This window comes from Pristiophorus japonicus, chromosome 7, assembly GCF_044704955.1.
Source record: "Pristiophorus japonicus isolate sPriJap1 chromosome 7, sPriJap1.hap1, whole genome shotgun sequence".
Classification (NCBI taxonomy): Eukaryota; Metazoa; Chordata; class Chondrichthyes; family Pristiophoridae; genus Pristiophorus; species Pristiophorus japonicus.
The window spans coordinates 195,145,368-195,162,129 of record NC_091983.1 but is presented as its reverse complement, the minus strand read 5'-3'; the positions used below and the strand labels follow the sequence as shown (position 1 = coordinate 195,162,129).

Genomic DNA, 16,762 nt, shown 5'->3' with positions numbered 1-16,762 from the left:
CCGCTGGAGAGAAGTGGCATGCACATTGTCGTACCTCCTGCTGCGCCATCTATCCCACTGTGTTGGAAGTGGATCGGGTCACCTGCGCATGTGCAAAGGAAATCGCCGAGCCCTAAAGTTTCGTTGCGCCCGGGAAGATTGGAACACGCCTGCACATGCTCGAAATATCAATTGTTTTTAACACCGCGATTTTCAGCTGGGGTGCAAAAACTCCTTTGTGTCACACCTGATTTTGCGCACCCGATCATGGAAGCTAAATTTTTGCCAAATTTTGCTGACGAGGGCGCAAACTTTTTCCAGGCAGTACCAGGACCACCCTGCCGTAATTACTGCCCCAAAATCTCAAAAAGCCGAAAATCCAGCCAAAATGATCAGCTTCTGATGGTAAATTGGAGGAAGTAAAAAATGTGCAGTAATTCAACAAACATAGCTTGCATTTATATAGCTCCTTTAACATAGCGAAACTGTCATGTATTCAACCAGCATTGTAACCCATGTATAATCTGACCTAAGTTGTACACTGTGAGAACAATGACCACGAGGTGGTGAACTTGTGGGAGACACTCCTAACCTGGACCTTCAGATATAAAAGGGGAAGCTCCACCCACTTCCATCACTTGAGTGCTATGGAATAAAGGATAGGTCACAGACTGACCTTCTCTCAAGCATGGGCCTCGTGTGCATTTATACTGTATAGTAAGGACATATCAAAAACATCCCAAGGTACTTAACCCTGAGAGTGGTGAACCTGTGGAATTCTGTACCACAGAAAGGTGTTGAGGCCAATTCACTAAATATATTCAAAAAGGAGTTAGATGTAGTCCTTACTACTAGGGGGATCAAGGGATATGGCGAGAAAGCAGGAATGGGGTACTGAAGTTGCATGTTCAGCCATGAACTCATTGAATGGCGGTGCAGGCTCGAAGGGCTGAATGGCCTACTCCTGCATCTATTTTCTATGTTCCTAATTAGAATGTTATCAATAACATTTAGACACCGAGCCACAGAAGGAGATATCAGGACAAATGACCTACATTTTGGTTAAAGAAGTAGGTTTTAAAGAACATCTTAAAGGAGAAGTGAGAGATGCAGAGGTTTACGGAGGGAGTTCCAGAGCTTAGGGCCAAAGCAGCTGTGAAAGCACGGCCAATAACGGTGAAGAAATTAAAATCGGGGATGCGCAACATGCCAGAATTGGAGGAGCGCAGAGATCTCGAAGGCTGGTAAGGCTGGAGAAGGTTACAGAGATATGGAGGGGTGAGACCATGGAGGGATTCAGATACAGGTATTATAATATGACTCAAGGGAATTAATTTTAATAAAATTGTTAAATGTTTTCTGAGAATTGTACAGGAGTCAAAGCAGACAGTTGTTATGATGTACTCTTTCCATAGACAAGCCATGTTAGAAGTTTTAAGAGAAACAGAAGCAGAAAATCAACAATTATTGAAGATGAAAGAGGACAATGAAGGTATGTTTCTTTAGCAAAAGAAACTCCCCATAGTATAAATCAGTACTGATTTTATACATTTTTTAACTTGCGCAGTTGATCCTAGTGATATCCCAAAGTCGAAAAAACAAACTTTGACATAGTTTACTATTATTTGAAAGTTGCTCAATTCAGAATAGATAGTAATTGTTGGCACTAAATTCCCACTTTGCTGTGCTTTTAAAATTGTGATGCAAAATGATCAGATAAATCTTTTTAGTGTAAAAGAACGACTTTGCATTATCAGGACTTGACTAATTTGCTGAAAATCTAAAAGACTGAGTGGAATTGTTGAGTAAAGACTACAAACTTCCTCACAAAAGGAAGAAAATTCTTTAGGAGCAAGTCAACTGTTGATCACTCTCATGCACCTAATATGTTTTGGTGATGTGCCTAATATGATAGATCCTTAGGAGTAGACTGTCCAGCTACACACTTAATGGCATTGTATTGAATATGGAAACTAAAGAACAAAAAGGCAAGAAAAATATAATTTAAAAAAGGAAGTCTTAAGACAGAAAAAGTTAGGTAAAATTAATTAACCTCTTTTATAAAATTTTAGCTTTCTTAAATATGTAAAATATTAGCTATAATTTTATAAGATGATACTACTTATTGGAACTTAGCTCTGTTTTTAAAAAAAGTATCTACACTGTACAAATTAGTATCTTAAGTTATCAACTTGTATTAGTTCCATTAACTGTAGTCTGATGCCAATTGATTTACAAACATACAAAAATGACGTGCAGGAAAAAAACATCACTCCTGCCCCACAATAATTTAACTGTTGCATTTTAGCTGCAACTGATGAAGAAGTGAAGGACCCTACCCAATCTAAATCAGAGGAACAGATATCTGAAGCACAGCCTTCAACAGCAACAGATCAAGCTGAGTCTGATCAACAACCTACAACAGAAAATGAACCTGAATCAGAAATTACATCTGAACCAGAACCTGCAATTGAACCAGAACCTGCAACTGAACCAGAACCTGCAACTGAACCAGAACCTGCAACTGAACCAGAACCTGCAACTGAACCAGAATCTGCAACTGAACCAGAACCTGTAACTGAACCAGAACCTGCACTGGGATTGGAACTTGCACCTGAACCTCAACCAGAACCAGAAACAGAACTTCAACCAGAACCTCAACCAGAGCAAGAGCCAGAGCCAGAACCAGGTCAGTCCAGTCATTGCCAACATTTCCAAAATAAACTTTTTAAAAAAAACAACCGTCATCAAAATCTGAAAATGAATATATATAAGTGCCACATTTGTGAAATTCGGTAGCCCCCAAAAATGGGCACGGGGATTGCAATGCGTTTTATGTTGCCTGCTACTTTGCATGATTGTAGTATTCAGCCGAGCACAGAACACGCTTCTCAGTGGCTGAATGCTCAACAATGTGCTCAATTTTGTGCGAGGCTAGCTCCAATTAAAGCTATACAAAAGCAAACTACTGCAGATGCTGGAATCTGAAATAAAATCAGAAAATGCTGGAAATTTCAGTGAGTCAGGCAACATCTGTGGAGAAAAACAGAGTTAAAGTTTCAGGTTGATGACCCTTCGTCAGAACTGGCAATAGTTCGAAATGTAACAGATTCTTAAGAAAGTGCTGGGGCTCTGAAAGAAGGAGGGGTAGAAAGAACAAAAGGGAAGGTCTGTTATAGGGTGGAAGGCAAAAGAGATTTAAATTTAGTATACAGTATTCGCTGCTCACGATGTGGTCTCCTCTACATTGGGAAGACCAAACATAGATTGGGTGACTGCTTTGCAGAACACTATTGTTCAGTCCGCAAGGGTGACCCCGAGCTTCCGGTCGTCTGTCACTTTAATTCTCCGCTCCACTTCCACTCTGACCTCTCTGTCCTCAGCCTCCTACGCTGTTCCAATGAAGCTCAACGCAAGCTCAAGGAACAGCACCTCATCTTTCATTTAGTCACTTTACAGCCTTCTGGACTCAACATAGAGTTCAACAATTTCAGATTATAACCTCTGCCTGTATTTTGTTCCCTTTTCTCCCTTTTTTTACAAAAACTTCCCACCCCTTTCTTTATCCCCTTTCTTTATTTTTATTTTGTTTATCGTTGTTTCCCATGGCAGCTGGTAATTATTCCGCCATTCACACCCTATCTAGACTCATCTTTTTTCCTAACCTGTGCTATTATCATCGCAATTTGGCCCATCATCCCTTTTGTCTCTCAAATCTCTTCTGCCTTCCAAACGATCACAGACCTTCCCTTTTGTTCTTTCCACCTCTCCCCCTTTCAGGGCCCTAGCACTTTCTTAAGAATCTGTTACATTTCGAACTATTGACAGTTCTGACAAAATGTCAACCACCTGAAACATTAACTCTGTTGCTCTCCACAGTTACTGCCTGACCCTCTGAGATTTCCAGCATTTTCTGTTCCGATTAGCGCTAGCCTGCATAACTTATTGGCAGTCTGCACCTCTTAAAGGGGAAGTGTCTTCTGCTTGCAACAAATAATAGAAGTGCTTGTGAAGTCTACTGTCAGAAAAAGAAGAGTGAGCAATGGCTCAACAGGCCAGAGAAAGGGCTCCAACATTTTCCAATGCAGCTGCAAGTGTCGGTCCAGGATGCCAACTCCAGGAGAGAGATCCACTTCCCACACAGGGCCCGGAGGCCCTCCAGGCAACAAATGAGAGTGCAGTGGGAGCAGATAGCCAATGTGGTCAATACCAGCAGTATAGCCACAAGCATCAGGACTCAGTGCAGGAAGAAGTTTAATGACTTCACATTTGTGGTCAAGGTGAGTGAATTCATCTTCAAATGCTATATCCCACCATCTGAACCACTAGCCTCACACACCGCTCAATGCATCACCACCCCATCACCCAGCCACCAACAATCTCTACCAAACACGACTCAAACCTCACCCGCACATACTTACCACTGCTGCAAGTCTCACACCGACGTCTCGCAGCTTGAACACACTGTCAGCTATTCAACCATGACAGGCACATCACCAAAACACATTACACCACACTCACTGACACACTTCCCATTCTCTTACATAGAAACATAGAAACATAGAAAATAGGTGCAGGAGTAGGACATTCGGCCCTTCGAGCCTGCAGCACCATTCAATAAGATCATGGCTGATCATTCACTTCAGTACCCCTTTCCTGCTTTCTTCCCATACCCCTTGATCCCTTTAGCCATAAGGGCCATATCTAGCTCCCACTTGAATATATCCAATCAACTGGCATCAACAACTCTCTGCGGTAAGTAATTCCACAGGTTAACAACTCTCTGAATGAAGAAGTTTCTCCTCATCTCAGTCCTAAATGGCTTACCCCTTATCCTTAGACCGTGTCCCCTGGTTCTGGACTTCCCCAACATCGGGAACATTCTTCCTGCATCTAACCTGTCCAGTCCCGTCAGAATTTTATATGAGATCCCCTCTCATCCTTCTAAACTCCAGTGAATACAGGCCCAGTCGATCCAGTCTCTACTCATATATCAGTCCTGCCATCCCGGGAATCAGTCTGGTGAACCTTCGCTGCACTTCCTCAATAGCAAGAACGTCCTTCCTCAGATTAGGAAACCAAAACTGCACACAATATTCCAGGTGTTGCCTCACCAAGGCCCTGTACAACTGCAGTAAGACCTCCCTGCTCCTATACTCAAATCCCCTAGCTATGAAAGCCAACATACCATTTGTCTTCTTCACCGCCTGCTATACCTGCATGCCAACTTTCAATGACTGATGTACCATGACACCCAGGTCTCGTTGCACCTCCCCTTTTCCTAATCTGCCGTCATTCAGATAATATTCTGCCTTTGTGTTTTTGCCCCCAAAGTTGTACTGCATCTGCCATGCATTTTCTCACTCACCTAACCTGTCCAAGTCACCCTGCAGCCTCTTAGTGTCCTCCTCACAGCTCACACCGCCATTATTTTTAGGGCCACTTCCTTAAGTACTCTGGGATGCAGACGATCAGGCCATGGGGATTTATTGGCTTTCAATCCCATCAATTTCCCTAACACAATTTCCCACCTAATAAGGATTTCCTTCAGTTCCTGCTTCTCACTAGACCCTCGGTTCCCTAGTATTTCCAGAAGATTATTTGTGTCCTCCTTCATGAAGACAGAATCAAAGTATTTGTTTAACTGGTCTGCCATTTCTTTGTTCCCCATTATAAATTCACCTGAGTCTGACTGCAAGGGACCTACATTTGTCTTCACTAATCTTTTTCTCTTCACATATCTATAAAAGCTTTTGCAGTCAGTTTTTGTGTTCCCAGCAAGCTTCCTCTCATACTCTATTTCCCCCCTCCTAATTAAACCCTTTGTCCTCCTCTGCTGAATTATAAATTTCTCCCAGTCCTCAGGTTTGCTGCTTTTTCTGGCCAATTTATATGCCTCTTCCTTGGATTTAACACTATCCTTAATTTTCCTTGTTAGCCACGGTTAAGCCACCTTCCCCGTTTTATTTTTACTCCAGACAGGGATGTACAATTGTTGAAGTTCATTCATGTGATCTTTAAATGTTTGCCATTGCCTATCCACCATCAACCCTTTGCCAGCCTATTCTAGCCAATTCACGTCTCATACCATCGAAGTTACCTTTCCTTACGTTCAGGACCCAAGTCTCTGAATTAACTGTGTCACTCTCCATCTTAATGAAGAATTCTACCATATTATGGTCACTCTTCCCCAAGGGGCCTCGCACAACAACATTGCTAATTAGTCCTTTCTCATTACACATCACCCAGTCTAGGATGGCCAGCCCTCTAGTTGGTTCCTCAACATATTGGTTTAGAAAACCATCCCTAATACACTCCAGGAAATCCTCCTCCATCGTATTGCTACCAGTTTGGTTAGCCCAATCTATATGTAGATTAAAGTCACCCATGATAACTGCTGTACCTTTATTGCACGCATCCCTAATTTCTTGTTTGATGCTGTCCCCAACCTCACTACTACTGTTTGGTGGTCTGCACACAACTCCTACTAGCGTTTTCTGCCCTTTGATATTTCACAGCTCCACCCATACAGATTCCACATCATCCAAGCTAATGTCATTCCTTACTATTGCGTTAATTTCCTCTTTAACCAGCAACGCTACCCCACCTCCTTTTCCTTTCTGTCTACCCTTCCTGAATGTTGAATACCCCTGGATGTTGAGTTCCCAGCCTTGGTCACCCTGGAGCCATGTCTCGTGATGCTAATTATATCATATTCATTAATTGCTGTCTGTGCAGTTAATTCGTCCACCTTATTACGAATACTCCTCGCATTGAGGCACAGAGCCTTCAGGCTTGTCTTTTTAACACACTTTGCCCCTTTAGAATTTTGCTGTAATGTGGCTCTTTTTGATTTTTGCCTTGGGTTTCTCTGCTCTTCTTGCAGGAAAAGGTGGCGCATAGCAGACAACAGCAGACCTTAACTGGCAGCGGACCGGGGCGCCTGCATCACCTCACCCCCTTCAAGAAGAGAGTGCTGGACATTATTGGCAGGGGTATGGCTGAGCATGTGGCCAGTGGCGGGGCTGAAGGAATACAAGATGCTGATATCCTTGTACGGTATCATCCTTACACCCCACTTCCCCTTCATCCCTTCTCATTTACAATCTGCACATGGTGTAAGCATGCAGCTCCTGCTTTCTCTCCCTCCTCTCACCACAACTCTACCCTCATCACAAGCCTTGTGCCTTTTTCGTTTCAGACATCCAAGGAATACAGCCTGCCCAGCTAATGGACGAAGAACAAGAGGGAGAGGAGAGTGAAGAAGAAGAATCATAGAATGGTGACAGTACAGAAGGAGGCCATTCGGCCCACCGAGCCTGTGCCGATTCTCTGCAAGAGCACTTCAGCTAGTCCCACTCCCCTACCCTTTCCCCGTAGCCCTGCAAATTATTTTCCTTTAGGTACTTGTACAATTCCTTTTGAAAGCCACAATTGAATCTGTCTCCACCACCCTTTCAGGCAGTGCATTCCAGATCCTAACCACTTGCTGCGTTAAAAAAAAGATTTTGCTGATGTCGCATTTAGTTCTTTTGCCAATCACATTAAACCTGTATCCTCTGGTTCTCGACCCTTCTGCCAATGAGAACAGTTTCTCACTATCTACTCTTGTCTAGACCCCTCATGATTTTGAACACCTCCATCAAATCTCCTCTCAATCTTCTCTGTTCTAAGGAGAACAATCCCAGATTCTCCAGTCTATTCACATAACTGAAGCCTCTCATCCCTGGAATCATTCTTGTAAATCTTTTCAGCACCCTCTCGAAGACCTTCACATCCTTCCTGAAGTGCGGTGCCCAGAATTGGACACGTAGGGCCGGATTTTCAGCTTTCAGGGTGTTTCAGCAAAAACGGTAGCATTATGTCAAAATTAGCGATTACCTTGCACGAACGGTTTTAGGACTAACTTTCGGCCTTTACGTCTCGGTAAAGGAGGCATTGCACGGCTATTTTTGGCGCAAAACGCGAGTTTCGGCAACTTTAGTCCGTGGCCGCTTGATAGAGGCCTTGGGAGGGGGGGGGGAAATTGCAAAAAACATTCCAAACATTCCAAAAACATTGACAAAACCCTTAGCTAGCAAATTGTTGAAAAATAATTTAAAAATGAAAACTTTAACTTACCTTTTTTGCAGCTTTTCATACTTACTGCTGCTGGCAGTGTTGTACCGACAATTTTGACCTGTCTGTACTCTGGGCGTGGTGTACAGGTCGGGAGGGAGACGAAAGTACGACGGTAACGCAATCCGCATCGTTGCACCTCTCCTCGGCGGCACTTGAAAGTGCTGCCGCAAATATCCCGCCCGTGCTTTGCAACCGGGTTTTCACCACAGAGGGTCAAATCGAGGCGAAAACCTGCCGAAAATCCGGCCCAATACTCCAGTTAAGGCCGAACCAGTGATTTATAAAGGTTCATCATAACTTCTTTGCTTTTATACTCTATGCCTCTATTTATGAAGCCCAGGACTCCGTATGCTTTTTTAACCGTTTTCTCAACATGCCCTGCCACATGTGCACATATACCCCCGGTCTCTCTGTTCATGCACCCACTTTAGAATTGTACCCTTTAGTTTATATTGCCTCTCCTTGTTCTTCCAGCAAAATGCATCACTTCGCACTTTTCTGCATTAAATTTCATCTGCCACGTGTTTGCTCATTTCACCAGCCTGTCTACGACCTCTTGAAGTCTCTCCTTATCCTCTTCACTATACTTCCAAGTTTTGTGCCATCTGCAAATTTTGAAACTGTGCCCTGTACACTCAAGTCTCATTCATTCATTCATAGACAGTCCCTCGGAATTGAGGAAGACTTGCTTCCACTCTTAGCATGTGTTCTTAGGTGGCTGTACAGTCCAATACAAAAACTCAAGTCCAAGTCATTAATATATATCAAGAAAAGCAGTGGTTCTAGTACCGGCCCCTGGGGAACACCACTGTGTGCCTTCCTCCAGTCTGATAAACAAGCATTCACCACTACTCCCTGATTCCTGTCACTTGGCCAATTTCGTATCCATGCTGAAACTGTTCCTTTTAATCCATGAGCTTCAACTTTGCTAGCAAGCTTATTATGTGGCACTTTATCAAACACCTTTTGGAAGTCCATGTGCACCACATCAACCTCACTGTCCTCATCAACCCTCTGTTACCTCATCAAAAACACTCAATCAAATTGTTACAAAAATTGCCTTTAACAAATCCGTGCTGGCTTTCCTTAATTAATCCACATTTGTTCAAGTGACTGTTAATTTCTTCTCGGGCTATCATTTCTAAAAGCTTCCCCACTACCGAGGTTAAATTGACTGGCCTGTAGTTGCTGGGTATATCCTTACACCCTCTTTTTAACAAGCTTGCAACATTTGCAACTCTCCAGTTCTCTGGCACCATCCCCGTATCAAAGGAGGATTGGAAGATTATGGCTAGTACCTCTGCAATTGCCAACATTATTTCCCTTAGAATGCTAGGATGCATCCCATCCGGTCCTGGTGACTTATCTACTTTAAGTACAGCCAGCCTTACTAGTACCTCATCTTTATCAATGTTTATCCCATCCAGTATCTCAGCTGCCTCCTCCTTCACGATGATTTTGGAAGTATCTTCTTCCTTGTTGAAGACAGATGCAAAATACTCATTTAGCACCTCAGCCATGCCATCTGCCTCCATACATAGGTCTCCATTTGGTCCCTAATCTATCGTACCCCTTCTCTTACTACCCGTTTACTATTTATATGCCTAGGAAAGACTTTTGGATTACCTTTTATTGTGTTCCTAACACAGATGAGACGGCACACAGCGAGGTTAAAGTAACAGTGACCTCAGTCTTTATTAAGACACTCCAGAGTGGGGAACAGGCCTTAGGAGTCGGCTTACATACAGTGCTCCCAAGGGATGCTGGGATCCCTTGGGACTTCAGGGGATGCGCTCCCTGGTGGCGAAATATGGGAGTGCATGCTTTACAGATACACAACATCACTCCCCCCCCAAAGTCAAAGTGAAAACTATTTACAAGGTGAGGCAGTCGGGAGCCTTTCTTTCCCTGGTGGACCGCCTCAGTACAAATGTCTGTTCTGGCGTGTTGGCTGTGCCCTTGCTGGGCTGACGTGTTGTTGGCCCTGCAGGGCTGCTAGGTGAGCCTGGCCTTGCTGGGCTGTTGGGCGTGATGGGTTCAATTTCCTGGTCCGGGGTGGTGTCGTTAATCCTTTGGGTGTATGTTGTGGGCTTGAAAAAGGTGGTGTCTGCTGTGGGTTGTTCAGGGCAGTCTGTGAACCGCAGCCTCGTTTGGTCCAGGTGCTTTCTGCAAATTTGTCCATTGTCTAGTTTGACTACAAACACCCTATTCCCTTCTTTAGCTATCACCGTGCCTGCGATCCACTTGGGACCATGTCCATAGTTTCGGACATACACAGGGTCATTCAGATCAATTTCCCGTGACACAGTGGCACGACCATCATTTACATTTTGTTGCTGCCGCCTGCTCTCTACCTGATCATGCAGGTTGGGGTGGACCAGCGAGAGTCTGGTTTTAAGTGTCCCTTTCATGAGTAGCTCAGCCGGGGGTACCCCTGTGAGCGAGTGGGGTCTCGTGCGGTAGCTTAGCAGTACTCGGGTTTGGAGTGAGCCTTCTGTGACTTGTTTAAGGCTCTGTTTGATTGTTTGTACTGCTCGCTCTGCCTGCCCATTGGAGGCGGGTTTAAACGGGGTCGAGGTGACATGTTTGATCCCATTGCGGGTCATGAATTCTTTAAATTCGGCACTGGTGAAACATGGCCCGTTGTCACTGACCAGTATGTCAGGCAGGCCGTGGGTGGCAAACATGGCCCTCAGGCTTTCAATGGTGGCTGTGGTGGTGCTTCCCGCCATCATTTCACATTCAATCCATTTTGAAAAAGCATCCACCACCACCAGGAACATTTTACTGAGAAACGGGCATGCACAGTCGACATGGATCCTCGACCATGGTCTGGAGGGCCAGGACCACAAACTTAGTGGTGCCTTTCTGGGCGCGTTGCTCAACTGAGCACACACGCTGCATTGCCGTACACATGACTCTAAGTCAGAGTCGATACCGGGCCATCACACCTGGGATCTGGCTATCACTTTCATCATTACTATATCTGGGTGTGTGCTGTGGAGACCCGAGATGAACGTCTCCCTGCCTTTTTTGGGTCGCACTACGCGGTTACCCCACAACAGGCAGTCTGCCTGAATGGACAGCTCGTCCTTTCGCCGCTGGAACGGCTTGATTAGCTCTTGCATTTCAACGGGAATGCTGGCCCAGCTCACATGCAGTACACAGTTTTTTACTAGGGACAGCAGAGGATCTTGGCTGGTCCAAGTCCTAATCTGGCGGGCCGTGACAGGTGATTTACCATTTTCAAATGCTTCCATGACCATCAACAAGTCTGCGGGCTGCGCCACCATCAACAACTTTTCAGGCTGCGCCGTTTCCACCCCCGTGGTGGGCAATGGTAGCCGACTGAGAGCATCCGCACAGTTCTCGGTGACTGGCCTGTGGCAGATGGTATAGTTATATGCTGATAGCGCGAGTGCCCACCTTTGTATGCAGGCTGAGGCATTAGTATTTATCCCCTTGTTTTCAGCGAACAGGGATATCAGGGGCTTGTGATCGGTTTCCAGCTCAAATTTGAGGCCAAACAGGTACTGATGCATTTTCTTTACCCCGAACACACAAGCTAATGCCTCTTTCTCAATCATGCTTTAGGCCCTCTCGGCCTTAGACAAGCTCCTGGAGGCATAGGTGACAGGTTGCAACTTCCCCGCAACGTTAGCTTGTTGTAATACATACCCTACTCCGTACGCCGATGCATCAAATGCTAACACAAGTCTTTTACACGGGTTATACAATACAAGCAGCTTGTTGGAGCATAAAATGTTTCTGGCTTTCTCAAAAGCAATTACTTGTTTTTTTCAGCAATACCCAGTTCTCACCTTTATGCAATAACACATGTAAGGGCTCTAAGAGGATGCTTAACCCCGGTAGGAAGTTACCAAAATAGTTGAGGAGTCCCAGGAACGACCGCAGCTCCGTGACGTTCTGTGGCCTGGGCGCGTTCCTGATAGCCTCTGTCTTGGCGTCTGTAGGCCGAATGCCGTCCGCCGTGATCTTTCTCCCTAAAAACTCCACTTCTGTTGCCATGAAGACTCATTTCGACTTCTTCAGCCGCAGCACTACGCGATCCAGTCGCTGGAGGACCTCCTCCAGGTTTTGTAGGTGCTCGACGGCATCCCGACCCATGACCAATATGTCGTCCTGAAAAACCACCATGCGTAGTACTGACTTGAGTAGACTCTCCATGTTTCTCTGGAAGATCACTGCAGCCGACCGAATTCCAAACAGGCAGCTGTTATAGATGAACAGTCGCTTGTGCGTGTTGATGCAGGTGAGGCCCTTCGAAGACTCCTCCAGCTCCTGCGTCATGTAGGCCGAAGTCAGGTCGAGCTTGGTGAACGTCTTGCCTCCTGCCAGTGTCGCAAATAGGTGGTCTGCCTTAGGTAGCGGGTATTGGTCCTGTAGCGAGAAACGATTAATAGTTACTTTATAATCGCTGCAAATCCTGACCGTGCCATCACTTTTGAGTTCTGGAACAATCAGTCTGGCCCACTCGCTGAATTCCACTGGGGAGATGATGCCCTCGCGTTGCAGCCTGTCCAGCTCAATTTCCACTCTCTCCCTCATCATGTGAGGTACCACTCACACCTTGTGGTGGATGGGTCGTGCCTCTGGGACCAAGTGGATCCACACCTTTGCCCCGGAAAAATTTCCAATGCCTGGCTCAAAAAGGGAAGGAAATTTGTTGAGAACCTGGGTACATGAGGCCTCATCGACATGTAATAGCACTCGGATGTCATCCCAGTTCCAGCGGATTTTGCCCAGCCTGCTCCTTCCAAGCAGTGTGGGGCCATCACCCGGGACAATCCAGAGTGGCAGTTCGTGCATCGTGCCCTTGTAGGTGACCTTGACCATGGCACTGCCCAGGACAGTGATGAGCTCTTTGGTGTACGTTCTCAGTTTCGTATGGATAGGGCTCAAGGCTGGTCTGAGTGCCTTGTTGCACCACAGTCTCTCAAACATCTTTTTACTCATGATGGATTGGCTAGCGCCAGTGTCCAGTTCCATGGCTACGGGTAAGCCATTCAATTTTACGATTAGCATTATAGGTAGACATTTCGTCGAAAATGTGTGCACCCCGTGTACTTCAGCATCTGCCTCCTCTCTCTGAGGCTCGAAATTGCTTTGATCCACCATGGACTGATCTTCCTCTGCCATGTGGTGGTTAGCAGGTTTTGCAGAGCTTGCAACTCGTCTGCAAGCTTGTTAGAGGTGCCCCATTGTTTCACAGCTCTTGCAAACATACCCTTTGAAGCAGCATGAATAGGCTGAATGGAAGCCTCCACAACGCCAACAAGGTGTGAATTGCCTTGCATTTATCCTTTGTTGCGGACTCTGTGTCATCTGGGTCACCTGAGGCCTGCTGGCAGTTGCAGACTCGTGGTTTCTGCCCTGTACATTTCTGCTCGCAACCACAGTTCCAGTTAATTTATGAACATTGCTTGCACTTTTGTACTGAGAGATTAGTTTGGTGTTATCACTGGTGGACATAAATGCCTGTGCTATCGCAATGGCCTTACTGAGGGTCGGTGTCTCTACAGTCAAAGGTTTTCGTAGGATGGTCTCGTGGCCAGTGCCTAGTACAAAAAAGTCTCTGAGCATCTGCTCCAGGTAGCCATCAAACTCACATTGTCCTGTAAGTCGCCTTAGCTCGGTGACGTGGCTCACCACTTCCTGACCTTCAGATCGCTGGCACGTGTAGAACCGATACCTCGCCATCAGCACGCTCTCCCTTGGGTTAAGATGCTCCCGAACCAGTGTACACAGTTCCTCATACGACTTATCTGTGGGTTTCACTGGAGCCAGAAGATTCTTCATGAGGCTGTAGGTCGGTGCCCCGCAGACCATGAGTAGGACCGCTCTCCTTTTTGCAGCGCTTCCTTCTCCGTCCAGCTCGTTGGCTACAAAGTACTGGTCTAGCCATTCGACATAGGCTTCCCAGTCCTCACCCTCCGAGATGCCCACAGTTTGCTGCATCTTTGCGTTGGATTCATATACTCGTCGCCAGTTATTGTGTTCCTAACACAGATGAGGCTGCACACAGGGAGGTTAAAGTAACAGTGACCTCAGTCTTTATTAAGACACTCCAGAGTGAGGAACAGGCCTTAGGGGCTGCCTTCTATACAGTGCTCCCATGGGATGCTGGAACTTCAAGGGATGCGCTCCCTGGTGGTGGAACATGGGAGTGCATGCTTTACAGATGCACAACACCTTTTGTGTTGGCTGCCAATATATTCTCATACTCACTCTTTGCCCCTCTTGTTTGCTTTTTCACTCCCCCTTTGAATTTTCTATATCCAGCCTTGTTCTCACTTGTATTCTCAATCTGACATCTGTCATACGTACCGTTTTCCTGTTGCACCTTACTCTATTTCTTTCATCATCCAGGGAGTTCTGGTTTTGGTTGCCCAACCTCGACTGTACCCGAACCATCTCCTCTTTAAAGTCAGCCCATTGTTCGATGACAGTTTTGCCTGCTAATCTTTGATTCCAATTTACCCGAGCCAGATCCATTCTCAACCCACTGAAATTGGCTTACCTTAGATTGCTCCCTCTATTATTTCTCAACTCTAACTAAATAGATTCTGTCCTTGCCCCCTCCAGGACATTCTCTCTCTCCAGCACTGTAATGTTTTCCTTAATCAATCTCCAGCCTTGCACAGGCCTTTGGGCAGAGGTCAGAGCCCATCGTTTCCAGTGTAGAAGGGCTGGGCAATACATTAATGCACTTATGGACCAACCATCATGGTGCCTCTGATGGCAGAAGTCTGAGCTTCCATTGCAGCACCAGCTCAAGCCACCCAATATCTGAGTGCTGCAATGGAAGTTCAAACTGAAATCATGCAAGCACAGGCTGTTGCCACCGTGGCTGGGTTTACCAGTGTTGAAAGGGGCTTTCAGGGTGTCACAGCACACCAGAATCTGTACTTCAGCAAATTACTAGGATTGCTGAGGAGCTTCCCCTGGGGAATGACAATGGATCTGTGGAGGACGACAGTGCTGTCCTCACTGAGGATGACAGCATTCGTCCTCCCACCAGTGGCCCTCCGCCATTGCTCTTGATGTTGCCTGTCAGCCAGCCAGCCTAGTCTGCTGCTGCCCATGCCGAGGTGGTGCAGTCTGAAGCCAGGCCTGCTGGGCCTAGAGCTCCTCGAGGTTGTCCTGCAAGGCCATCTGCAGTCTCCCCCACTGAAAGTCATCAACCTTCCAGTAGCCATGCTGCAGCCACTAGGGTAACACTATGTAGGAACACTCGGATAGGCAAAGGCACACGCAAGACTGTCACCGAGAGAATGCGCAAGGGTAATTAGTTAAATTTTTGATGCAATATTGGATGGATATCTGAATAAAGTTTGAATTATGGTGGCTTTTATTTCAGCGTTGTGGCCAAAATGACGCTATGATGGTGAGTAAAAGTTCATTGAGTTGAGGGTAATTATATTAGCATGAATAGAGAATCAGCTAACTAACAGAAAACAGAGAGTCGGGATAAATGGTTCATTCTTGGGTTAGCAATCAAGAACTAGTGGGGTGCCGCAGGGATCAGTGCTGGGACCCCAGCTATTTACAATCTATATTAATGACTTGAAAGAAGGGACTGAGTGTAACGTAGCCAAGTTTGCTGACGATACAAAGATGGGAGGAAAAGCAATGTGTGAGGAGAACACAAAAAATCTGCAAAAGGACATAGACAGGCTAAGTGAGTGGGCAAAAATTTGTCAGATGGAGTATAATGTTGGAAAGTGTGAGATTATGCACTTTGGCAGAAAAAAAATCAAAGAGCAAGTTATTATTTAAATGGAGAAAAATTGCAAGTGCTGCAGTACAGCGGGACCTGGGGGTACTTGTGCATGAAACATAAAAGGTTAGTATGCAGGTACAGCAAGTGATCAGGAAGGCCAATGGAATATTGCCCTTTATTGTAAAGGGGATGGAGTATAAAAGCAAGGAATTCTTGCTACAGTATACAGGGTATTGGTGAGGCTACACCTGGAATATTGTGTATAGTTTTGCTTTCTATATTTAAGAAAGGATATACTTGCTTTGGAGGCAGTTCAGATAAGGTTTACTAGGTTGATTCTGGAGATGAGGGGGTTGATTTATGAGGAAAGATTGAGTAGGTTGGGCCTCTACTCATTGGAATTCAGAAGAATGAGAGGTGATCTTATTGAAACATGTAAGATTATGAGGGGGCTTGACAAGGTGAATGCAGAGAGAATGTTTCCACTGATGGGGGAGACTAGAACTAGGGGGCATAATCTTAGAATAAGGGGACGCCCATTTAAAACTGAGATGAGGAGGAATTTCTTCTCTCAGAGGGTTGTGAATCTGTGGAATTCGCTGCCTCAGAGAGCTGTGGAAGCTGGGCCATTGAGTAGATTTAAGACAGAGATAGACAGTTTCTTAACCGATAAGGGAATAAAGGGTTATGGGGAGCCGGCAGGGAAGTGCACCTGATTCCGTGATTGGATCAGCCATGATCGTATTAAATGGCAGAACAGGTTCGAGGGACCATTTGGCCTACTCCTGCTCCTATTTCTTATGTTCTTCTGTTCTTAACAAAGGGAAGGTAATGTATGGGACTACTATTGAATGAGGAATTGGGGTTGCGTTCAATCATACCTCGGGGATGATTCGATCCCGGATATTCCGGAAAGAA

At 45.7% G+C, this 16,762-nt stretch overlaps 1 protein-coding gene across 4 annotated transcripts in view; it reads left to right on the top strand.

Moving 5' to 3' along the window:
• ak9 (adenylate kinase 9) overlaps positions 1 to 16,762 on the top strand; it is a 702,269-nt gene that overhangs the window by 350,544 nt on the left and 334,963 nt on the right. For all 4 annotated transcript variants that reach the window (XM_070885675.1, XM_070885673.1, XM_070885672.1 and 1 more), the window contains exons 19-20: positions 1,395 to 1,471; positions 2,288 to 2,668. In XM_070885675.1, coding sequence (XP_070741776.1) covers positions 1,395 to 1,471; positions 2,288 to 2,668 — 458 coding nt within the window. The remainder of the gene's footprint in view (positions 1 to 1,394; positions 1,472 to 2,287; positions 2,669 to 16,762) is intronic.